The 26,118-nt window shown below is 42.5% G+C and overlaps 1 protein-coding gene across 1 annotated transcript in view; it reads right to left on the bottom strand.

The window, feature by feature from the left end:
- LOC120913235 (complement C4-B-like) overlaps positions 1 to 26,118 on the bottom strand; it is a 198,284-nt gene that overhangs the window by 43,920 nt on the left and 128,246 nt on the right. The window contains exons 24-28 of the mRNA XM_040323048.1: positions 23,650 to 23,853; positions 20,177 to 20,252; positions 15,462 to 15,618; positions 10,054 to 10,155; positions 6,792 to 6,957 (exon numbers count right to left, since the gene is read on the bottom strand). Of these exons, the coding sequence (XP_040178982.1) occupies positions 6,792 to 6,957; positions 10,054 to 10,155; positions 15,462 to 15,618; positions 20,177 to 20,252; positions 23,650 to 23,853 (705 nt within the window). The remainder of the gene's footprint in view (positions 1 to 6,791; positions 6,958 to 10,053; positions 10,156 to 15,461; positions 15,619 to 20,176; positions 20,253 to 23,649; positions 23,854 to 26,118) is intronic.

Raw genomic sequence — 26,118 nt, 5'->3', positions numbered from 1 at the left:
GCCTTATCTGATGTTATCAGGTCCTAATGGCAGAGTAAAGGCTAGCCGAAACATGTTGGCTATATTGGATGTTTGTTATGTCTAGGGTTGTCCCGATACCACTTTTTTAGGACCGAGTACAAGTACCGATACTTTTTTTTATGTACTCGCCGATACCGATTACCGATACTTTTTTTAAATGTGTCCCTAAATGCAGCCATGTCCCCCCCACAAATGCAGCCATGTCCCCCCCACATATGCAGCCATGTCCCCCCCACATATGCAGCCATGTCCCCCCCACATATGCAGCCATGTCCCCCCCCCCCACATATGCAGCCATGTCCCCCCCACATATGCAGCCATGTCCCCCCCCACATATGCAGCCATGTCTCCACACATATGCAGCCATGTCCCCCAACATATGCAGCCATGTCCCCACACATATGCAGCCATGTCCCCCACACATATGGAGCCATGTCCCCCACATATATGCAGCCATGTCCCCCACATATATGCAGCCATGTCCCCCACATATATGCAGCCATGTCCCCCACATATATGCAGCCATGTCCCCCCACATATATGCAGCCATGTCCCCCCACATATATCCAGCCATGTCCCCCCACATATATCCAGCCATGTCCCCCCACATATATCTAGCCATGTCCCCCCACATATATGCAGCCATGTCCCCCCACATATATGCAGCCATGTCCCCCCACATATATCCAGCCATGTCCCCCCACATATATCCAGCCATGTCCCCCATAGATGCAGCCATGTCCCCCACATATATCCAGCCATGTCCCCAAACATATGCAGCCATGTCCCCAAACATATGCAGCCATGTCCCCCATACCTAATGATGATGCAGCCGCGTTAATCACCGTGCGGCGAACATTACAGGCAGCTTTCGTTTGAATAGCTGTTTTCCCTGCCACGCCGTGTAAAGGACACTCCCCCTTGCTCGGGATTGGACAGATCCATCCAAGGGGGAGTGTCTATACACGGCGCGGCGGGCAAAACAGCTATTCAAACTAAAGGTGCCTGTAATGTTCGCCGCACGGTGATTAACGCGGCAGCGGCGGATTTGCGATATACGGCGGCGGGGGGGGGGGGATCAAGTATTCTATTTAGGCATCGGGGGTATTTGCGGGAGTACAAGTACTCCCGCAAATACTCTGTATCGGTCCCGATACCGATACTGGTATCGGTATCGGGACAACCCTAGTTATGTCCTATTGGCAGAGTAAATGCTATTCCTGAAGAAGGGGGGAATCCTTTTGAGCCAAAACATGTTGGCTATATGTGATGTTATCAGGTCTTAATGGCACAGAAAAGGCTAGCTCTGAAGAAGAAGGGGGGTCTTTTTCTGTCGCAACGTGTTGGCTATATCTGATGTTTTCATGTCTTAATGGCAGAGTAAATGCTATTACTGAAGAAGGGTGGATTCCTTTTCAGCCAAAACATGTTGGCTGTATCTGATATTATCAGGTCCCAATGGCAGAGTAAAGACTATCCCTAAAGAAGGAGTCTTTTTCTGCCGAAACGTGTTGGCTTTATCTGATGTTTATAAGGTCCTATAAGCAGTGTGAAGGCTTGCCCTGAAGAAGCGCAAGTCCTTTTCCACCAAAATGAGTTGGCTGTGTAAAGGATAGCTCTGAAAAAGGAGTAGTCTTTTTGTGCTGAAACTTGTTTGCCATTAGGACCTGATACCATCAGATACAGCCAACACGTTTCAGCAGAAAAGGACTACTACTTTTTAAGAGCTATCCTTTACACAGCCAACACATTTTGGTGGAAAGGGACTCGCGCTTCTTCAGGGCTAGCCTTCCCACTGCTTATAGGACCTTATAAACATCAGTTACGGCCAACACGTTTCGGCAGAAAAAGACTCCTTCAGGGATAGTCTTTACTCTGCCATTAGGACCTGATAACATCAGCTATAGGGAACGCGTTTCTTCACAAAAAGACTCCTCCTTCTTCAGGGCTAGTCTTTACTCTGCCATTAGGACCTGATAACATCAGATACAGCCGAGTAAAAACTAGCCCTGAAGAAGGAGGAGTCTTTTTGTGACGAAACACATTCCCTGTATCTGATGTTATCAGGTCCTGGCAGAGTAAAGGCTAGGCCTGAAGAAGTAGGGAGTCCTTTTCTGCCAAAATGTGTTGGCTATATCTGATGTTATCAGGTCCTAATGGCAGAGTAAAGGCTAGCCCTGAAGGAGTCCTTTTCTGCCAAAACGTGTTGGCTAATAGCTATATCTGATGTTATCAGGTCTTAATGGCAGAGTAAATGAGAGCCCTGAAGAAGGGGGGTCCTTTTCTGCTGAAACGTGTTGGCTATATCTGATATTCATCACAAATGAGTACTTTAAACAAATTTCAAGTGAGGGGGAAGTTTGTACTAGGTGCTGCTAGCTACATACCCAGAAGGTGTCCATCTGTTGAGTGATTTACTATCATGATCAGGGGAGCAGCAGCCTGGCCCAGAACAGGGTGCCTACCTTGAACACAATTGAAACCCCAGCAAGGAAAACAAACTGTTTATTTATTTATTTGAATAAATCTCTTCTCACTCCAGTCTTGCTCTATCATACACCTATCAGACCTTGCGCCCTCTAGTGGAACAGTACAGTATAGACAGAATTAATTCATTTATTTTTTTATATAGCCCCTATTATAGGTGTGAGATGATGTCCCTGGCATTGTCACACTCTACCACTATAAGGTACCTTACATCTGAATAGTTCCAACAAGATCTACATGTTTTTTATTTCTAATTAAATTAGCATGAGCGCCTACACCTCTTTTGTTATCCGTTGCCTGTAAACTCAGGCTGGAAAAGGGAGGGGTACTAGGAGCCCATGTGCATTGCAGCAGTAAGCATGCTGACAGAAGAAGAAAGCAGGGTGATGACTTCATCACATCAGGACTCTTCTGCTGCCTCATTCTGAAATTCAGAGATTTTGGAATTAACGAATTTGGTAAAATTTGTTAAAAAAAACAAATTCGGAACTAAACAAATTGTTTAGTGACTGGGAAAAGAGAAAGACCGGTGTTCATACTTTGTATGAACACACGATCAGTCTCCCCTCCCCTGAGAGAACCGGGATCTATGTGTTTACCCACACAGATCCTGGTTCTAGCTCTGTTACAAGTGATCGTGGATGACCGGCGGTCATTGTGCCCGCCGGGCACTCACATCGGCTCCGAGTACACACTGTGGGCGCGTGCCCCTAGTAGCCCAAAAGGCGAAGCAACGTAAGGTAACGTTGTTTCGTCCAGCCATGCCATTGGTTAAACGAGTTGTAAAGGAAATTTATTTTTTTTGCTGAAATTACTGTTTACAGGGTATAGAGACATAGGGGTAGATTCAGCTACAATGGAGTATCTTTCTGTGGGGCGTAACGTATCTCAGATACGTTACGCCGCCGTAAATTAGGGCGCAAGTTCCGTATTCAGAAAGAACTTGCGCCCTATGTTACGACGGCGTAACGTACGTGGTCCGGCGTAAGCCCGCCTAATTCAAATGTGGATGATGTAGGCGTGTTTTATTTAACCCCTTAACGCCCACCGCACGACTATTTACGTCCGCAGAATGGCACGAACAGGCAGAAGGACGTATATATACGTCCTTGCCTTCTAGCGGGTGGGGGGTCCGATCGGGACCCCCCGCTGCGTGCGGCGGGCGGATTCCCTCGGGGAGCGATCCGGGACGACGGCGCGGCTATTCGTTTATAGCCGCTCCATCGCGATCGCTCCCCGAGGCTGAAGCGCGCGGAGAGCCGTATGTAAACACGGCTTCCCCGTGCTTCACTGTGGCGGCGTATCGATCGAGTGATCCCTTTTATAAGGGAGACTCGATCGATGACGTCAGTCCTACAGCCACACCCCCCTACAGTTGTAAACACACACTAAGTGAACACTAACCCCTACAGCTCCCCCTGTGGTTAACTCCCAAACTGCAACTGTCATTTTCACAATAAACAATGCAATTTAAGTGCATTTTTTGCTGTGAAAATGACAATGGTCCCAAAAATGTGTCAAAATTGTCCGAAGTGTCCGCCATAATGTCGCAGTCACGAAAAAAATCGCTGATCGCCGCCAATAGTAGTAAAAAAAAAAAATTAATAAAAATGCAATAAAACTATACGCTATTTTGTAAACGCTATAAATTTTGCGCAAACCAATCGATAAACGCTTATTGCGATTTTTTTTTTTACCAAAAATAGGTAGAAGAATACGTATCGGCCTAAACTGAGGGGAAAAAAAAATTATATATGTTTTTGGGGGATATTTATTATAGCAAAAAGTAAAAAATATTGCATTTTTTTCAAAATTGTCGCTCTATTTTTGTTTATAGCGCAAAAAATAAAAACCGCAGAGGTGATCAAATACCACCAAAAGAAAGCTAAACCTGGCCTGGGCATTTAGCTGCAAAATGGTCCGGGGCTTAAGTGGTTAAATGTAGTGTGACCCCCACGTATGCGCCGTTCGTGAAAGGATCCCAGTGCGCATGCTCGAAATTAACCTGCAAAAAGCCAATGCTTTCGACGTGAACGTAAATTACGCACAGCCCCATTCACGGACGACTTACGCAAACAACGTAAAATTTTCAAAATTTGACACGGGAACAACGTCCATACTTAACATAGGATACACCTCATATAGCAGGGGTAACTATACGCCGGAAAAAGCCTAACGTAAACGACGTAAAAAAATGCGCCGGGCAAACGTATGTTTCTGAATCGGCATATCTATCTAATTTGCATATTCGACGCGTAAATATACGGAAGCGCCACCTTAGCTAAAAAGAAAATCCTTTAGTGACCCTTTAAATATGGTTAAAACAAAAAGTTAATATTTTCCAAATGTTTACATTTCTGGATTTTCGGATTTCCGAAACTAACACTGCACACCATCCCTACTGTGAAACATGGTGGTGAAGAATCATGTTGTGGGGATGATTTTCTTCAACAGCCAAATACATGGTAATCTTAGAAGAAAACCTGCTAAAGACTTGAGACTGGAGTAGAGGTTCACCTTCCAGCAGGACAACAACCGCAAACATACAGCCAGAGCTACAATGGAATGGTTTATATCAAAGCATATTCATTCAGTTAGAATGGCCCAGTCAAAGTCCAGACCTAAATCCAATTGAGAATCTGTGGCAAGACTTGAAAATTGCTGTTCACAGACGCTCTCCATCCAATCTGACAGAGCTTGAGCTATTTTGCAAAGTAGAAGAATGGGCAAAAATGTCCCTTTCTAGGGGGCAGATCCTCAAAGAAATTACGCCGGCGTTTCTCTTGATACGCCGCGTAATTTCAAATTTTGCGCGTCGTATCTTTGTTTTGGTATCCACAAAACAAAATACGACGGCATCTCGGCTAGATCCGACAGACGTACGTCTTAGTACGCCGTCGGATCTAAGCTGCAATTTTTCGGCGGCCGCTAGGTGGCGTTCCCGTCCAATTCCGCGTCGAGTATGCAAATTAGCTATTTACGGCGATCCACGAACGTACGTCCGGACGGCGCATTTTTTTACGTCGCTTGCGTTCGGCTTTTTCCGGCGTATAGTTAAAGCTGCTGTTCTGAGGCGTACTCAATGTTAATTATGGGCGTCGTTCCCGCGTACAATTTTTAATTTTTTACGTTGTTTGCGTAAGTCGTTCGCGAATAGGAATTTGCGTAGAATGACGTCACCGTCATAAGCATTGGCTGGTTCCGGTTTAATTTCGAGCATGCGCACTGGGATACCCCCACGGACGGCGCATGCGCAGTTAAAAAAAAACGTTGTTTACGTCGGGTCACGACGTATTAACATAAAACACGCCCCCATCACTTCCATTTGAATTCCGTGCCCTTACGCCGCAAGAAAAACACTACGCCTCCGTAACTTACGTCGCAATTTGTTTCAGGATTCGAAAAAAAAAAGATAAGTTACGGCGGCGTAGCGTATCTTAGATACACTGCGCCCGGCGCAAAGGTACGAGGATCTGCCCCCAGATGTGCAAAGCTGGTAGAGACATCCCCAAAAAGACTTGCAACTGTAATTGCAGAGAAAGGGGGTTCTACAAAGTATTGACTCAGGGGGGCGCTATACAAATGTACCCCACACTACATATTTATTTGTAAAAAAAAATCTAAAACCCATTTATGATTTTCCTTCCACTTCACAATTATGTGCCACTTTGTGTTGGTCTATCACATAAAATCCCAATAAAATAAATTTACGTTTTTGGTTGTAACATGACAAAATGTGGAAAATGTCAAGGGGTATGAATACTTTTTCAAGGCACTGTATGTATATACCGTGTTTCCCCGAAAATAAGCCTGGGTCTTATATTAATTTTGGCAACAAAAGGCACAGTAGGGCTTATTTTCGGGGTAGGTCTTACCATGTAATGTGCTGTCTTCTCTCCCCCTCTCTCTCCCTGCCTGTCAGGAATCCCCAGTGTGAACTGAGTTAAAATGCTTGTAAAATCCTATAATCCACTCTATTACAGTATTATATAATGTACAATGTGTGCGTTTCTGTAATATAATTGTGCCAAATACATTTGTTATAGAGCCGCTCTGTGCTTCTGTTACCCGCCGGAGCTCTCTTCTCCGCAATTATATTACAGAAACGCACGCATTGTACATTATATACTACTGTAATAGAGTGGATTATAGGATTTTACATACATTTTTAACTAGGGCTTATTTTCGGGGTAGGGCTTATATATATACACACACATACAGTATATATATCACACTGTATATTGTAATACTATAATAAAAAAATAAAAAAGTTCATCACTCACTAGACTCTTGGGCTTTGGATAGCAGTTTGTTGTAGGCTTTTTTCTTCAAAGTGGTGTCCTTGGATGTGAGAGCGAGGGCGTAGGTGGTGATAGCCAGGGGGAACGGCTCAGACAAGGAGTCCAGCGAGGTGCGCAGGTAATCAATTGCTTTACTGATGCTGCCTTCCTGTAACATCGGAAAGATAAACACAGGAACAAGTTAACCACTTGCTTACTGGGCACTAAAACCCCCTCCTGCCCAGACCAATTTTCAGCTTTCAGCGCGGACGCACTTTGAATGAAAATTTTGCGGTCATACAACACTGTACCCAAATTCAATTTTTATCATTTTTTTCACACAAATAGAACTTTCTTTTAATCACCGCAGGGGTTTTTATTTTGTGCTAAACAAACAAAAAAATTATGGAAAATTTTGAAAAAAATAAATAAAAATCATGTTTCATAGTTTGTTCTAAAATTTTGAAAACGGGTAATTTTTCTTCTTCATTGATATGCGTTGATGAGGCGACACTGGTGGGCACTGATGGGCACAGATAAGGCGGCACTGATAGGGTGGCAATGATGGGGGGGGGACTGATGGGTACCACTGAGATGGCACTGATGGGCACTGATAGGTGGCACTGGTAGGTGACACTGATAGGCGCTGGGCGGCACTGGCAGGTGACACTAACAGGAGGCACTGTGGGCACTGGTAGGTGGCACTGGTGGGCACTGATAAGCGGCACTGTTGTGCACTGGTAGGTGGCACTGGCAGGTGGTACAGATGAGCAGGCGGCTGCTCTCCTTGCTCGGGACCGATGTCCCACTGACAGCCGCCGGTGTTTTTTTTCTGAATTTTATATAAATATTTTTTTATACTTACAATTAAGAAAATCCTCTTTTGGCCATTGCCATGATGATTGTGGGAATGTGAAGCCCAATCGCAACCTCTTCCTGGATTTGCGATAACCAGCATGCACCTCTCAATCTCCGCACGCACGGTGCTCCAGTGGCCATATCGCCGATTGTTTATCAAGTTGCCATAACAACGGGCGGCGACAGAGGAAGGTCCCACCCCATTGTTATGGCAACATAGATGTGATCCGCCTTAAATGGCGTCATTTCCTGTCGGGAAATAAGGCGATTTTTGCTCACAGTAATTTGGCGAGGGAGGAAGTGATGCGGAGCACCACGGACCCAGAAGGGGCAGATTAGGAGCCACTACATAGCAACAGGGTGTTTCTGGTGAGTTAAAAAAAAATTCCCCCAAATGTTTATTAATACCATGAAAGGACTGTTAATATGTAACAGTTTTGCTTTAAACCTAGGCAAAATCTTTTTTAGGTTTTGTATAGTGTAGAGCAGCGGTCTTAAAATGTTCTAAACAAAGGGCCACTTTACTGTCCTTCATACATAGGGGGCCCAGATTGTGGCCAGTGGGAGTAGAAAATGTCCTGGATTCAGTGGAACTAAACAATGCTTCAAATTTCGTGGTCAGTGGGAGTAAATCAATTACAAAGCTCCTGTTGTCAATAGGAGGAGGAATAGTGCCCAATTATTGGTATTGGTTGGAGGAATAGTGTCCCATCATTAGTATTGGTTGGAGGAATAGTGCCCCATCATTGATCTTGGTTGGAGGAATAGTGTCCCATCATTGGTGTTGGTTGGAGGAATAGTGCCCCATAATTGGTATCGGTTGGAGGAATAGTGCCCCATCATTGGTGTCAGTGGGAGAAATAGTGACCCATCATTGGTGTCAGTGGGAGGAATAGTGTCTCATCATTGGTGTCAGTGGGAGGAATAGTGTCCCATCATTGGTGTTAGTGAGAGAAATAGTGTCCCATCATTGGTGTCAGTGGGAGGAATAGTGTCTCATCATTGGTGTCAGTGGGAGGAATAGTGTCCCATCATTGGTGTCAGTGGGAGGAATAGTGTCCCATCATTGGTGTCAGTGGGAGGAATAGTGCCCCTTCATTGGTATTGGTTGGAGCAATAGTGCCCCATCATTGATATTGGTTAGAGGAATAGTGTCCCATCATTGGTGTCAGTGTGAGGAATAGTGTCCCATCATTGGTGTCAGTGTGAGGAATAGTGTCCCATCATTGGTGTTAGTGGGAGGAATAGTGTCCCATCATTTGTGTCAGTGGGAGGAATAGGGTCCCATCATTGGTATTGGTTGGAGGAATAGTGTCCCATCATTGGTGTTGGTTGGAGGAATAGTGTCCCATCATTGGTATTGGTTATAGGAATTGTGTCCCATCATTGGTGTCAGTGGGAGGAATAGTGTCCCATCATTGGTGTCAGTGGGAGGAATCGTGTCCCATCATTGGTGTCAGTAGGAGGAATAGTGTCCCATCATTGGTGTCAGTGGGAGGAATAGTGACCCATCATTGGTATTGGTTGGAGGAATAGTGTCCCATCATTGGTATCATTGGGGGGGGATAGTGCCCTATAATTGGTTTTGTAACAGGAATTATGTCCTAAGGGCTGGATAAAGGTTAGCAAAGGGTCAAATCTGGCCCATGGACTACAATTTGGAGACCACTGGAGTAAAGAAACCAGACTCCCCTTTACTTTTTCCAAAATGAAATTAATGCCCATACATGCACTCTAAAATTCAGGGTAAAGTTGAAATGAAAGTGTATGTAAACCCCAACAATGAACTTCTGGTAAATTTACCATTAAAAGCATACAGAACATTATTATAGAGATGAGTAAGGGAGGGGGATATTCTGTAGTTCCAAGATGACTACGCTGCTCCTCCACCTATTACAGTAAGTAGGACACTAGGACAGAAAGTGTGTCACTGGCCAGATCACCAGTTGAAAATAAAGGGGAAAAAAGAAAGCTAATGCAGCTATGACATCTTAGCTGGCAAGCTGCAGAATATTATCTTTGGGTTTTCAACAGACTTTAAAATGAAATAAACCTTTGCACAGCCATCTCGAATAATCCTCGCAATGTGTTTTAATGTGTATTTCCTAAGATCATAAGCTGCACCTAGTGGCCATTAGGAGGTATTTTCCTGAAAAACCTCAATAAGGAAAATACCATATTATGGCCACTAGATGGAGCTGTCCTTGGCTGTGGATATTATTAAGTGAATAAAAGCAATCTGGTTGTCTCTGTGGGCCATGGGGCACCGACATTGAAAAGCCTGACAGGGGTTTTAACCTTTTTCCTTTTGTATCCAAAATAAAATGGTCTTTTGACGCACTGTAATATAATACACTGTAACATTGGTTGTGCTGCCCCAGGTGTGCCCACTGCCAGGTTCATGTACCGTTTTGGTGTCATCTTCGGCAAGAGATTCCTCAGAATGATGGAGAGCAATCAGAACGTAAGCGGTCAGCGAAACTTCAGCGTTCTTCCCGGAAACACCTCCCTGCGGAGAAAAAAAGACAGATTTAGACATTCATAAATCCGAAAATTTGAAAGAACAACTATCTAAAATTAGAAAATACGAACAAAAGTCCAAAAACTAAAAAGGACGAAAATCCAAAACCCCGAAAATTGGAAAATACGGAAAAATAACTAATGCCGTGTACACACGATCGGAAATTCCGACAAGAAAAGTCCGATGTGAGCTTTTGGTCCGAAAATCCATCTGACTTTTGCTGTCGGAATTTCCACCAACAAAAGATTGAGAGCTGGTTCTCAAATTCTCAGACGGAAAAAAATCCTATCGGAAAATCCGATCATCTGTAGCAATTCCGACGTTCAAAAAATTTCGACGCATGCTCGGAAGCATTGAACATCATTTTTTCGGCTCGCTGTAGTGTTGTACGTCACTTAGACATGTGCATTTCGTTTCGTTACGAATTCGAATTTAGACACATTTTTCATTGTTCGGGAATTCGTATGCATTCGAATTTCCGAATGACAAAATTAACGAATTTAAACAAATTCGAAAAAACGTGAACGAAATTCGAATTCGAATCGAATTTGAAAACAAATTCAAATTGAATTTGAAAAAATAGAAATCGATTTTCTAAAAACTACAATAAAATAGAATATAAAACAATAAAGCAATAGAATCAAAAATAATAGAATAGAAGTTAATAGAATGTAATAAAATAGAACATGACAGTCTTCCGAAATTCGAATAGTATGAATTTGAATTCGAGAATAGATTGGAAAATAATTTAAATTTATGGAAACTAAAATATAAAAGAATAGAAAAACAATAGAACAGAATAGAATCAATTATAATATTTTATTCTATTCTCTTGTTTTTCTTTTCTACTCCATTCTAATCTTTTCTATTCGAATTTGAATTCATTTTATACGAAATTCGAATTTCTTATTGAATGAAATCGAATTTGAATAGAAAAGATTATAAAAGATTAGTTTAATATTAGAATTTGAATTTTTTTTGACCGAATTCCTAGAAAGTCGATCAAATTTGAAAAATTTTATTAGATTGGAAAAAAATCTACTGCATTCAAAAAAATTCTACCGCATTTGAAAAAAATCTACTAAATTAGAAAAAACTACCACATTCAAATTTTTTTAACATATAAGCATTTTACAAAATTCGAATTTCATATAGAATGAAATCTAATTGGAATAGAAAAGATTAGAATAGAATAGAAAATAATAGTAAAGTTAATAAACTAGAAAAACAATAGAACAGAATAGAATCAATTATAATATATGTTATATTTTATTCTATTCTCTTGTGTGTCTTTTCTATTCCATTCTAATCTTTTCTATTTAAATTTGAATTCCTTTTATACGAAATTCAAATTTCATGTTGAATGAAATCGAATTTGAATAGAAAAGATTATAAAAGATTAGTTTCATATTAGAATTAGAAAAAAATTTGAAAGTTGATCAAATTTTAAAAAAATTTATTCGATTAGAAAAAAATCTACTGCATTCAAAAAAATTCTACCGCATTTGAAAAAAATCTACCAAATTAGAAAAAAACTACCGCATTTGAAAAAAAATCTACTAAATTAGAAAAAACTACCACATTCGATTTTTTTTTACATATAACCATTTTCCAAAATTCGAAATTTATATAGAATGAAATCGAATTGGAATAGAAAAGATTAGAATAGAATATATTATATTTTTTTTCTATTTTTTCTATTCTGTTCTATTGTTTTTCTATGCTTTTCTATTATTTTCTATTCTATTCTAATCTTTTCTATTGGAATTCAATTTCATTCTATACGAAATTCGAATTTCAGAAGATGTTATATATAATATATTTTTCTGGTCTGTGCTATTGTTTTTCTATACTATTCTTTTCTATTTTTTTAGATTCTAATTTAATCTTTTCCATTCAAATTCAATTTCATTCTATACAAATTTTGAATTTCAGGAAATTAGGTTATATATAGTTTCGTTGAAATGTGGTAGCATTATTTCGAATTTGATATTTTTTTTCGAATTCGGTAGATTTGTTTTCAAATGCGTTGAATCCCGAAAACAAATGTATTGAATGCAACAAACTTAACTAAACAAATTTAATTTAATAATGAAACAAAACAAATTTTTTCATCCTGCACATATCTAACGTCAACGCGTTCTTCACGGTCGAAAGTTCAGAGAACTTTTGTGTGACCGAGTGTATGCAAGCCAAGCTTGAGCGGAATTCCGTCAGAAAAACCATCCAAGGTTTTTTCGACAGAAAATCTGATCGCTTGTACGCGGCATTACAACTATTACTAACTATTAAAATTATAGGTATTGTAATTTAAAAAACTTTTAAAACTTTTTATTATTATTTATTACTATTCATTTGTTGCGATCCATTCGTTTAGATGTGACATTTGTTATTTCGGATAATTTGTAACTTCGGATAAATCGTATTCGTTACATTCAATAGCCAAATTTGAAAATAAATTCCAATACCTCTAATTTAATAGTTAGTTAGTTATTATTAGTTAGTTATTATTATTTCGGTTTTCAAATTTTCACTCTTATTTTTGGAATTTCGTTCATTCGAATTTTCAGATTTTCCAATTTTCGGATTTTCGTTCTTTCGGATTTTTGTGTTTTCTTTCCTATTTTTTTTATATTAGAATTTAGTATTTTTACGAATTATCGAAATAACGAATACCCCATCTAAACGAATGGACCGTAATGAGTTCAAATTTTTACGAAGTTACGTATTTATTTGAAATAATGAATTTCGATCAAAAACGAATGACCCGAAAAAAATAAAAACAATAATGAAACACAAAAAGAAAACAAACAATTTTTCCGGCAGTGTACATGTCTAATAACAAACACACATTAATGCAGCCCTGTGTTCAGTAATACATCATTACATTAATATTTTTAAATGCAAGCTGTGTAAGTCCTGAATTTGATTTAGTATCCAATGTCCACGGCCCCTGTGCCCCTCCCACCAGCCATGATCTGGCTACATTGCATAGAGAAGCCCAGGGATAATGTCACTGGGTCTAAGGTAAGCTATGCAATGAAAATAGAAACTTTTTGTTTTAACCACTTGCCGACCAGTCGCCGCAGTTTTACTGCAGTAGAATGGCACGGGTGGGCGAAACAATGTTACCTTGCGTTGTTTCGCTTTTTGGCCACTAGGGGCGCGTGCCCGCAGCGTGTACCTGGAGCCGATGCGAGTGCCCAGCGGGCACAATGACCGCCGGTCACCCACGATCGCTTTTAACAGAGCGAGAACTGGGATCTTTGGGCCAGATTCACAAAAGAGATACGCCGTCGTATCTCTGTTTCTAACTATGGGACTGATTCATAGAATCAGTTACGCATAGATAGCCAGAAGATCCGACAGGTGTAATGGACTCACACCGTCGGATCTTAGGATGCAGTACCGCGGCCGCCGCTGGGGGGAGTTTGCATCGTAAACTAGCGTCGGGTATGCAAATTAGGAGTTACGGCGATCCACAAAGCTTTTTCCCGTTGTTACGTCGTCGCGAGTGTTGGATTTCCGTCGCAAAGATAGTGCACCTTTAACATGGTGTAAAAGTACTCCACCATGTTAAAGTATGCCTGTCTTTCCCGCGTCGCTTTTGAATTATTTTTACATTTTTTAATTTTCCCGGCGTAACTCTTTTTTCACGTCGCGATTCACAAAATGTCGGCGCGTCGTAATTTCACGCAAAGCATGTCGGGAAATTTGCGACGGGAGCATGCGCAGTACGTCCGGCGCGGGAGGGCACCTAATTTAAATGGTACCCGCCCCATTTGAATTGGGCCGCCTTGCGCCGGACCTGTTTACGATACACCGCTGCAAATTTCCAGGTAAGTGCTCTGTGGATCGGGCACTAAATCGGAAAAATTGCGGCGGTGTAACGTAAACCGGTTACGTAAAATTGCCCCCAATATCTTTTACTTTTTGCTATAGTAAATATCCCACATTTTTTTTTCAAAAAAAATATTATTTTCCTCAGTTTAGGCCGATACGTATTCTTCTACATATTTTCGAATTTCCGAATCTTTGAATTTTCAAATGTTCAAATTTTCGAATTTCTGAATTTCTGACTTTTACAATTTTAAATTCCAAATTTTCAAATTTTTTTATTTTCTAATTTCGGAATTTCTGAATCTTCAAATTTCGGAATTTCCGAATGTTCAAATTTCCGAATTTTCTAATTTTCTAATTTCCGAAAAAAGCTAAAAGATGAATTAAAAAAAAACGAATGAATTTTTCGGCAGTGCACATGTCTACCAGTCAATCCCTCTCCCTACAGTTAAAACACACCCAGGGAAAACACTTGATCGCCCCCTAGTGTTAATCCCTTACCTACCAGTGACATTTACACAGTAATCAGTGCGTTTTTATAGCACTAATCGCTGTATAATTGTCAATGGTTCCAAAAATTTGTCAAAAGTGTCGGATCTCTCCGCCGCAATGTCACAGTCCCGATAAAAAATTGCAGATCGCCTCCATTACTAGTAAAAAAAATAATAATAAAAATGCCATAATTCTATCCCCTATTTGGTAGACGGTATAACTTTTGCGCAAACCAATCAATATACGCTTATTGCGATTTTTTTACCAAAAATATGTAGAAGAATACGTATCGGACTAAACTGAGGAAAATAATAATTTTTTTGAAAAAAAAATGTGGGATATTTACTATAGCAAAAAGTAAAAGATATTGGGGGTTATTTACGGAAGGCAAATCCACTTTGAACTACAAGTGCAAAGTGCTCTTGAAATGGCACTGAAAGTGCACTTGGAAGTGCAGTCGCTGTAAATCTGAGGGGGAAGATCTGAAATGATGGGAAGCTCTGCTGATTTTATCATCCAATCATGTGCAAGCTAAAATGCTGCTTTTTATTCTCCTTGCATGTCCTCTTCGGATCTACAGCGACTGCACTGTCAGTGCAAAGTGGATTCGCCTTTAGTAAATAACCCCTAGTGTGTTTTTTTTCAAAATGGTCGCTCTTCTTTTGTTTATAGCGCAAAAAATAAAAACCGCAGAGGTGATCAAATACCACCAAAAGAAAGCTCTATTTGTGGGGAAAAAAGGACGTCAATTGTGTTTGGGTACAGAGTCGCACGACCGCGCAATTGTCAGTTAAAGCGATGCAGTGCCGAATCGCAAAAAATGACCTGGTCATTGAGCAGCCAAATGTTCCGGAGCTATAGTGGTTAACATGTCATTAGCCTGTTGATGCTAGGATTGGGGAGTCGGAGGCAAATTTCAGTCTTGAATATAATGCAGTTTTGAGGGTCCTGTATCTTGTTACCATCATATCTTCGTGGATCACTGTTTTGGTTTCCTGGAAAGCCCCAGCGTTGGTCTGCTTGCTGATGAGATAAGTGACAGATTTCCGAATCTCTTCCACATCAACGTCAATATATTTACGACATAAGGACATCACTTTCACCACAAAAGATGTGAGCCTGAGAAAACACAAAGGGGGAGCAAATGGTGAAATTTAAAGTGGTTGTACCTTACCTAATGTCGTGTACACACGGTCGGAATTTCCGACAAGAAAAGTTCGATGTGAGCTTTTGGTCGGAATTTCCGACCGTGTGTAGGCCCCATCGGACTTTTTCTGTCGGAAAAAAAAATTAGAGAGCTGGTTCTCAAGTTTTCAGACAGGAAAAGTTCTTGTCGGAAATTCTGATCGTCTGTATGCAATTCCGGCGAACAAAAAAAAAACATATGCTCGTAATCAGTTTTACTCATTCTCGGAATCATTGAACTTAATTTTTCTCGGCTTGTTGTAGTGTTGTACGTCACCGCGTTCTTGACAGTCGGAATTTTGTGTGACCGTGTGTATGCAACACAAGTTGGAGCCAAAATTCAGTCGGAAAAAAATCCACGTTTTTCTTGTCGGAATTTCCGATCGTGTGTACGCGGCATAAGAAATATGAATAAAGCATATCCCTCTATAGTGTGCACTTGTCTCAATTAAAAGCACAAAGTATCATTTCTGTCTGCTGCTTTGTTCCTCTGCTATCAGCATGAATGACTTCTGACACGTTTTCCGGACACCAAGAGAACAATAGTGACAGGGGAGGGAGCTCCAGCACACAGCCTCAACTCTTTCCCCTGTGTGAAGAGGGAGGGGGGTCCCTTCCTTCCAATCATCTCTCAGGCCCCGTACACACGACCGGATCGATCCGCTGAAAACGGTCCGCCGGACCGTTTTCAGCAGATAGATCCGCTGCGACCGCTGCCGGATTTCTGTCTGATGGTTGTACACCCCATCAGACAGAAATCCGCGCGTAAACAATAGAGTTCTCCTCACTGAGCTCTGCAACATGTAACTTTAGCTCTCCGCCCCCTTTTTTTCTAGACTTTCAGACAAGCTTATAAATTTTACACTTTGAACCAGTGGTGGCCCGTAATGCAGGGCACAGGGGTGCCGTGAGTCCTGAGACCCAACACCCGATTGGCCGAGAGGAGAAGTGATCCTTTTCGCCGTCTAGAAGGGAGGAGACACAAGGCGAAAGCCGCTGTAATTCTGAGGCAAAGGAGACACAGGGGAAGCCATCGCCCGGAGGCACCGATGCCCACCCGATGGGGTAAGTGCGGGGCTGGTGACCGACCGAACGACTGGGATAAATCCCCCTACATAAGTTGTACCTGTTTATTTGTAGTATTCTCTTCTTTACATCCATTCAAAGCCGTGGTGGCTGGTGGTATGTTTTTTTTTTGGGGGAGGGGGGCAGCAAACAATGCCCCCACAAACAACTCCCCAACAAAAAATATGACACCAGCCGCCACTGCTTTTAACGGATGTAAAGAAGATAAACAGGTCCAACTTATGTAGGAGAATTGATTTATCTCTGTGTATCACCTGAGGCCAGTCACTTCACAGGGTATATATAAGGATTTACAACCACTTTAAGGAAGTCTCTCTTTTTTATTATTACAGTGTTCTGTATCCCCACAAGGGACAAGATACTTTGGCCCAGATTCACGTAGAATCGCGGCGGCGTAACGTATCGTAGATACTCGTAGATAATCGTATCGTAGATAATCGTAGATACGTTACACCGCCGCAAGTTTTCATCGCAAGTGCCTGATTCTCAAAGCACTTGCATGAAAACTTACGCTGGCGGCCTCCGGCGTAAGCCCGCGTAATTCAAAAGGGGCGTGTGCCATTTAAATTAGGTGCGCTCCCGCGCCGGACCTACTGTGCATGCTCTGTTTTGAAATTCCCGCCGTGCTTTGCCCGAAGTGACGTCATTTTTTCGAACGGCGACGTGCGTAGCGTACTTTCGTATTCCCGGACGTCTTACGCAAGAACAAAAAGTTTTCAAATTTCGACGCGAGAACGACGGCCATACTTTATACAGCACATACGTGGGCTGTGTAAAGTTATGGCAGCAAAAACGTCGACTAACTTTGCGACGGGAAAATAGACTAGCAGCGACGTAGCGAACGCGAAAAACCGTCGTGGACCGCCGTAACTACTAATTTGCATACCCGACGCTGGTTTACGACGCGAACTCCCCCCAGCGGCGGCCGAGGTACTGCATCCTAAGATCCGACAGGTGTAATTCAATTACACCTGTCGGATCTTAGGGCTATCTATGCGTAACTGATTCTATGAATCAGTCGCATAGATACTCTGAGAGATACGACGGCGTATCAGGAGATACGACGGCGTATCAGGAGATACGCCGTCGTATCTCTTTTGTGAATCTGGGCCTTTGAGACTAGCACCAGCAAGAGAAATGCAGAGGCACAGTAGGCTGATATGCCCCCCCTCCCCCCTTACACATTCCTCTTGCTGGCGCTAGGTGCCAGAGAGAAGTGCCAGCTATCAATGTAGCTGTTGCCTTGTTAGATGCATTATTGGATGGCTGTGGAGGAAGGAAGGTGTCCTGCCATGTAACTAGACATGTGCACTGCCAAAAAAAATCTTTTTTTTCGTTTTGTTATTTTCGTTTTATTTTATTTTTTCTGAAATTCTGAAATTCAAAATGTAAAAATTCGTAAATTCGAAAAATAAAAAATTTGAATATTAATATTTGAAATTTCGAAAATGAAAAATTCGAAAATTTGAAATTTCGAAAATTCTAAAATGAAAAATTCGAAAAATGAAAAATTTGAAATTTCGAAAATTCGAATATTGAAAAATTCGAAAAATTAAAAATGCGAAATTGAAAATTCGAAAAATAAAAAAATCGAGAATTCGAATATTAGAAATTTGAAAATTCGAAAAAAAAAAAACAATGGAAAATTCGGAATTTCGAAAATTCAAAAATGCTAAAATGTGATAATTAAAAAAAAAAGAAACATTTTCGTATTTCCGAATTTCCGAAAATCCGAAATTCGGAAATACGAAAATTCGGAAATGAATACATTCGGAAATACGAAAATTTCGGAAATTGAAAAATTCGGAAATACGAAAATTAGGAAATTCTAATTTTCGGAAATACGAAAATTCGGAAATAAAAAATTTGTCAATATGAAAATTTGGGATTAACGAATTTCCGAATTTTCGTTAAAAAACTAATTAGAAACTAAACGAATTGCACATGTCTACATGTAACTAGCTTTCCACAGCACGTAGGAAGATGAGTTCCGGTGGCCACCAATGGGTGTCTCCCAAAAACCAGCCTATTTAAGTAATTAGGCTGCACCTGACATGGGATGCTGGGAGGTATTTAATCCCACCCATAACTGAGGTTCAGTGTTCTTCCTGTGAGTCCCTGACTGATCCTTGTTTCTGGTTCCTGTGCCTGATTATGACCCTTGTACCTGCTCCTGTGACCTGCTCCCTGCTTCCAGTGCCTTGCTCCCTGCTCCCGTTGTTTCCCAGTCCTGGATTATGGTTATGGATTACTGGTGTTGGGAGAGTATTAGGCCCCCCCAATCCGCCAGCTTAGCGGGAGATCTCTCCCTTGATCTCCGCTGAGCCGGCGGATGACAGGCCCCTTTCTGCTCACTGAGTGGAGAGGGGCTTGTCCAGTGCCGCTGTCTCCTATGGAGAGATCGGATGAAAACGGATCAGATCTCACCCGATCCAATCCGCCATGGACGAATGGCAACGTTTCGCCATCCTTCAGATTTTAGCGGATCGGATGTCAGCGGACATGTCATGGCTGACATCCGACTCTCCTGAAAAAACTGACAGGCAGACCTGAACGGTCCGGCAGTCTGAAAAGGGCCTTGTGAAGGATATGCTTCAGTTAATTCTCCCTGCTAGTAATGCTGTGTATGAAAGGGTAATTGATCTAGTGTGTTGTGTGAAGAAGCCCTGTGTTTACTGTTTACTGTGATTAGAAGTGGCTCATGTTAATTATTCTGATTGCTTCATTGTGGTAATTACCTCTTCTATATGCGGGGCCAAGCTGTCTAGATAACGTATTCTGTTACAACTAGTAATTACCTTCACTGATGTCATTATCTAAAGAAATGTGTCTTCAGAGTCGGCGCCGAAGTGTCTGCCTATAATCTGTATGAGAGCCCCCACTGTGTGTGGAAAGGGGGTGGAGATTTCATTGTTCTTTGATTGAGGATTTAGCTTGTAAACTGCATATATACCTGGTAGCATGCTGCCATTAAAGTGTCTTGTTCCAGCAGTAAGCTCTGACTCATGTGTGGCTTATTGGGCGATCCCAGGAATATTCCTCCTCGTGGAATATTGGGGTGATTTGCTTTTATGGGAAGAAGGGAATGCTTGACGGGGATATTGTAATTCCGTCACAGGCCTTATTTGTCTGAATAAACTTCATTTAACTTTATTCAGTCTGATTCCTTATTTTGTAGTACAGCCCACTGATGTGATCAACCTTGCTGGATACCTCCATACACGTGCGTACAGGAGTTAATTCATCCCAGCACCAGGGCACGCACATATGAGACTTGGGGTACATTTTGAAGAAGTAAGCTAGCAGGCGGGCAATAAGCTTTTTTATTGCTAAAGAGACAGGGGGGGGATTTACTAGAACCCCGGTGCACACAGAATCTGGTGCAGCTGTGCAAAGCTCCTCTTACCAAGTGCTGCTGGCTCTTTCTATCCAGGCGCCGTATGATCCATCAGGTTTCCTGTACTGTAGTATTCTTGAGTATCCTGGAAAAGAAACATGGATCATTAACATTTAACTTTATCTCCGTTGAATTTTTTTTTTTCAATTTTACCTTATACATATAAAATGGACAACAGCTACAAACACATTTAGCTTTATACACAATAGCTGCTGTTTGAGGAAAAATATAGATGGCACTTTGCTGTTATAGTAAACAATGGTGGTGTGCCTGGGAAAGCAGGCTATGTACTGCCCCCTGCCCAGTGGGATATTACATGGAACATGGGAGTGTCATGCGCGTATGCATTCCTGCTCCATCATAGCTGTTTGTAGCTACTCATCCTGGGTTTGGCTGTAGCATTCTTCTTGTCTGTCCACCTGCAAGGTGATTAATGTGGCCAGTCTCTGGGTAGAGACCAAACCTGATTTAAGCCAGCCAAGCCTGCAGTGTCATGTTTGTGATAGAGAGTGATTGAATGTGTAATACCTGAACAAGCTGCCTGTTTGCCTGCCCTGCTCTTCTTGATTGGGTTTCCCTGTGTATGGCCTTGGATTAGATATGGACTATTCTCTAGACTCTGCCTGCCTTTTACCTGGACTGTCATTGAACCACTCTGCCTGTCTGCCAACTGCATGTACTTGTTTGCTTTGCTCATTTTGCGCCTGCCTGTGCCTGGTGGTCAGGCACTATAGCATTGTGTAGAAGTCCTGGGGGCAACCGAGCACTGGTATGCCTACTTGCCCTATGGCAAAGGGGGCTGCTATAGGTGAAGTAACCAGCTGTAGTGTCTGCCCACCTGCATTAGGGGTAAGGGTGACAGGGGCAGCAGGGCTATTTTCATAGCACATACTGTAACTTTTTAACAATGAGTGCCAATTAATAAATCTGGGTAGAGCTATGATGCATTTTGCATACATGTTAATTTAGGGGCCACTTGCGAAACGCGTCAGTGCCAAAAGTCGAACAATAAATATGACCTCCTCCCAAATAATTATTTTTTATCCTGCTGTGATCTGACTTCCCGTTGGAGGGTGGCTACGTTCGTTCTCCATGGTCTCACTGAATGTAGGAACATAGCCACCCCCTCTTGCCTGCTCCCAGGATGGATTATGGGATTTGTAGTGCGCACAGAGAAATGTACTGATGTGCACTGCTCGTTCTGAATAAAGAGAAGTGAGGGGAAAAGGAGAGGACAACAAACTCAAGAAGAATGATACCCCCAAAAAGATGCCCTCTTAGACCTTTATTGTGATGTGTGGCTTTAACGTGTTAGTAAACCCAGGACCCTGCATTCATTATATAATCCCCAACAGTACACAGAACATGGAAATGCAATTATTTTAGTTAATATAAATATCTTTTCTCATAAGCAGTATATAGCAGTCTTGTGACTTCTATCAGTATCTGGTTAAAGCTTGTATTACAAGTTTTTATTCTCCTCTGGCTGTCCTATGAGGCTACATGACCCCTGACTTTCTTTCTGGACAGTGCTGATTGGCTCTTTGCTGATCACATGCACCTTCTCTAGAAATACACATCGCAGAGTGTCCCCAATGCCCTGTTCTATCAGAAGATGGTTAGGGGACAGTAAAAGGGAGGATCAGAGAAGACAGGATCAAACAGCCTTCTAACACAATGCAGAGAACAAACCCCTTAGGCCAGGGTTGTCCAAACTTTTTTCAAAGAGGGCCAGATTTGATGAAGTGAACATGCGTGGGGGCCGACCATTTTGCCTGACATTCTTTTGAACCATTAAAATTCGGTCTACGTGTGTTTGTCTGAGCACTAATACACGGCCCAACAAGAATTCTCTTGCCTTTGTGGCTGTGTGTGGTGAAGAGATGAGCTTGGATGTGTTATTTGGATTCACTGTATATATCTCTTTTGTGGCCCCAACGAATCCCCGAGTGCTGCTCAGGAATAAGGATGAGCTTGGGCGTGTTATTTGGATATACCGTATTTATTGGCGTATAACACGCACAGGCTTACCATTGCCATGAATGCAGCCGCACCATTGCCATGAATGCAGCCTCACATGTGCTATTAATTCAGCCTCGCATGTGTCATGAATGCAGCCTCGCATGTGCCATGAATGAGGCCTTACCATTGCCATCAGTGCAGCCTGATTGATGCCCATCTGCAGCCTCGGAGGGGACAGGTAGGGGGGGATAAGTGCCGATAGATTACAAACAGGAGAATCTCTTGTTTACTCTGCTTACCTCTTTAATACAAAGTCCCGCCTCCTATTATAGACAGAACGGTCATTCAACGGCATCGCAGGAGACTGGACTTCCTATTACAGATGCCGCAGAGTAAACAGGAGATTCTCTTCATGTAATCTGATGGCACTTGTCCCGCCCCCTCCCTGTCCCCTCCGAAGCAGCGCCGATAAATACGGTATATATCTTTTCTGGCCCTGGGGGCCACAAACAATGGGCCAGATCCTCAAAAGAGATACGCAGGCGGATCTGCTGTTCCGCCTGCGTATCCCTGTTTCTATCTTTGGAACTGATCCACAGAATCAGTTTCCAAGAGATAGACAGAAGATCCGGCAGGTGTAATAGTTTTACACTGCTGGATCTTAAGATGCAGTACCGCGACCGCCGCTGGGGGCATTCATCGTCGAAATTACGCGTTGGGTATGCTAATGAGGAGTTACGTCGATCCTCAAAGCTTTTTCGCGTTCGCTACGTCGCCGCTACGTTAGTTTCCCATCGCTTAATTACACTTTTGTAAAGCAGCCCTACTTTTACACAGCAGGTGTACTGCTGTGTAAAGTATGGCCGTCCTTCCCGCGTCGAATTTTTAAATTTTACGTCGATTGCGTAAGCCGTACGGGAATACGGAAATACGCTACGCGCCGATCAAAAAATGACGTCACGTCGCGCAAAGCACGTCGGGAAATTTGCGTCACAAGCATGCGCAGTCCGGCGCGGGAGCGCGCCTAATTTAAATGGGACTCGCCCCATTAGATTAGGAACGCCTTGCGCCGGACGGATTTGAGTTACACCGCCGATAATTTCCAGGTAAGTGTGTTGTGGATCGATACCTAACTTAGGAAATTTGCGGCAGTGTAACTTAAATCTGTTAAGTTACGTTGCGCTGCTGGGCTGTGGATCTGGCCCAATATGTATATCCAAATCCCCAGGGGGGCCGCAATTGGCCCACGGGCCGGACTTTGGACATGCCTGCCTTAGGTTTTACAGTGAGTATAACAAGCATGCTTTACTGCATATATTGACTGATTTTACTGTTGTGTGTATAGTAACACTTTAAGGGAAACCTATGTGGTAAGGTGGGGGCGGAGACAAGTTAGACTTTTACAGGAAAAGTCAATATTTGCATCATCCGAATAAACCCCTGAACATCCCTTCTAACCATTTTTGCTTCATCACAATGAACCGATTGCTCACGTTCCTCACCACTGGGGACTGTCTTACCATTTCTCATGTTCTCCAGCCCCTGGTCCTTGCGATCCGGTGGGAGATTTAACCACTTATCGGTATGGTCGAGGTAGCGCATGGCGTACACCCCCGGAGCGGTGGAGATCATAGTCTGTTCAGCACAGCCATAGGGGACTCGGATTAACTTGCTCACTCCATCCGAGCTCAGGCTGTTATTAATGGTGTTTATTGGGTTGTCCACTGCGGGAGAAGAAAACATAGATTTACCATGAGGATAAATGATACATTTTTGAGATCTAATGGAGGAGTTGCTAAATGCATTAGCGAGAAAGAAAAATTATAATCTACATTTTAACTTATATATGGAAAAATGATCAGCATAATGTTACTCTATCTTATCAGTGTGTGATCAGGTTTAACCACTTTCCGACCGGCTCACGCCAATATATGTCAGCAGAATAGCTCTCCTGCGCAAACTGACATACCTGTCAATCGATGTCCACCGGCGGCCCGCGATCGTGGTGAGTAGATGCAGAATAGAGAAACTTCCTATGTAAACAAGGCATTTCCCCTGTTCTGCCTAGTGACATGACAGGGATCTACTGTTCCCAGTGATCGGGGGCAGTGATCTCTGTCATGTTTCAGTAAGCCCACCCCCCCTACAGTTAGAACACACCCAGGGAACACACTTAACTAGGGCCGAAACAACGAACAAAATTAATCGACAACTAATCGATTATGAAATTAATCGATTACAATTTTCATAATCGATTAATCGGCCAGTAACATAATAGGGTTAAAAAAAAAATTGCCTTTTTATAGTACAAAAAAGCAAATTGCTACTGTGAATATTACTTTCACTGTCCCACAGTAAATAAATTACCGTATTTATCGCGGTATAACGCGCTCCCGCGTATACCGCGCACCCCTAAAGTGGCCCCCAATCCTGTGGAAAAAAAGTTTTTTTTTTTTTTTGTACTTACAGTTTTGGTGTCTTGCGCAGCGTCCATCGGCGGCCTCGTCGGGTCCGGCGTCCTTCTGCGGCTTCGGGTGTCCTCTTCGGCAGGTCCGGCGTCCTTCTGCGGTGGGTCCGGCGTCCTTCTGCGGCGGGTCCGGTGTCCTCTTCGGCGGGTCCGGCGTCCTTCTGCGGTGTCCTCGCGTCCTTCCCGCCACGAGTTTGAATACTGCGCCGGCATATACCGAGCGCAGTACACTCGTGAATCTTCGGGCAGGCTCGGCAACTGTCGCGCTGACGTCCTGTACGTACAGGACGTCAGTGCGAGAGGCGTCGAGACTGCCCGAAGATTCACGAGTGTACTGCGCTCGGTATATGCCGGCGCAGTATTCAAACTCGTGGCGGGTATCGGCGTATATCGCGCACCCACGATTTTGCCCTGATTTTCAGGGCAAAATAGTGCGCGGTATACGCCGATAAATACGGTAACCCCTTACAGTAGCGATTATTTGCTCTTTTTGTACTGATTTTTGTTTTTTAATCCCATTATGTTACTAAACATCTCAGGCCGGAGTCACACCTCTGTGTTTTTTGGTGCTTTTTGCAGAAACACACTACAGTTCATTTACATGTTTTCCTATAGGACACGTTCACATCCATGATTTTTTTTCAGCTGCTGCGTATTTGGAAAGGGCAAGGACCTTTTAATGCAAAACGGTGCTGTTTTTTTTATTTTTGGTTCAATATACTTCAATGGAGAAGCTGCAGAAAAGCATGTAATGTGTTTTTGCGGCAATTTGTGTTTTGTAATCTGCCCAACAACAAATTGGCCCAAGTATTTTTTTTAAATGCTAATATTTTTTTTTTAAGGCTATTATCCAATTAATCGATTAATCGAAACAATAATCGGCCAACTAATCGATTATGAAAATAATCGTTAGTTGCAGCCCTACGCTTAACCCCTTGATCGCCCCCTAGTGTTAACCCCTTCTCTGCCAGTGTCATTTATACATTAATCAGTGCATTTTTATAGCACTGATCAATGTAATAATGTCGCTGGTCCTCAAAAAGTGTAATTTGGAGTCAGATTTGTCCACCGCAATTTCGCAGTCCAGCAAAAAAAAAATCGCAAATTGCCGCCATTACCATTAAAACCAAAAAATAAAAACCGCAGAGGTGATGAAATACCACCAAAAGAAAGCTCTATTTATGGGGAAAAAAGGACGTCAATTTTGTTTGGGAGCCACGTCGCACGCTGCAATTGTCAGTTAAAGCGACACAGTGCCGAATTGCAAAAAATGCTCTGGTCATTAAGGCGGTAAAACCTTCCGGGGGTGAAGTGGTTAACTACTTTAGCCCGGAGGATTTGGCTGCCCAATGACCGGGCCACTGTTTGCGATTCGGCACTGCGTCACTTTAACTGACAATTGCGCGATCGAGCGACGTGGCTCCCAAACAAAATTGACGTTCTTATTTTCCCCACAAATAGAGTTTATTTTAGTGGTATCTGATCACCTCTGCGGGTTTTATTTTTTGCGCTATAAACAAAA

Source organism: Rana temporaria, chromosome 9 (genome assembly GCF_905171775.1).
Source record: "Rana temporaria chromosome 9, aRanTem1.1, whole genome shotgun sequence".
Lineage (NCBI taxonomy): Eukaryota > Metazoa > Chordata > Amphibia > Anura > Ranidae > Rana > Rana temporaria.
The sequence above is the reverse complement of the archived record's forward strand: the minus strand, read 5'-3'. Positions and strand labels throughout refer to the sequence as shown.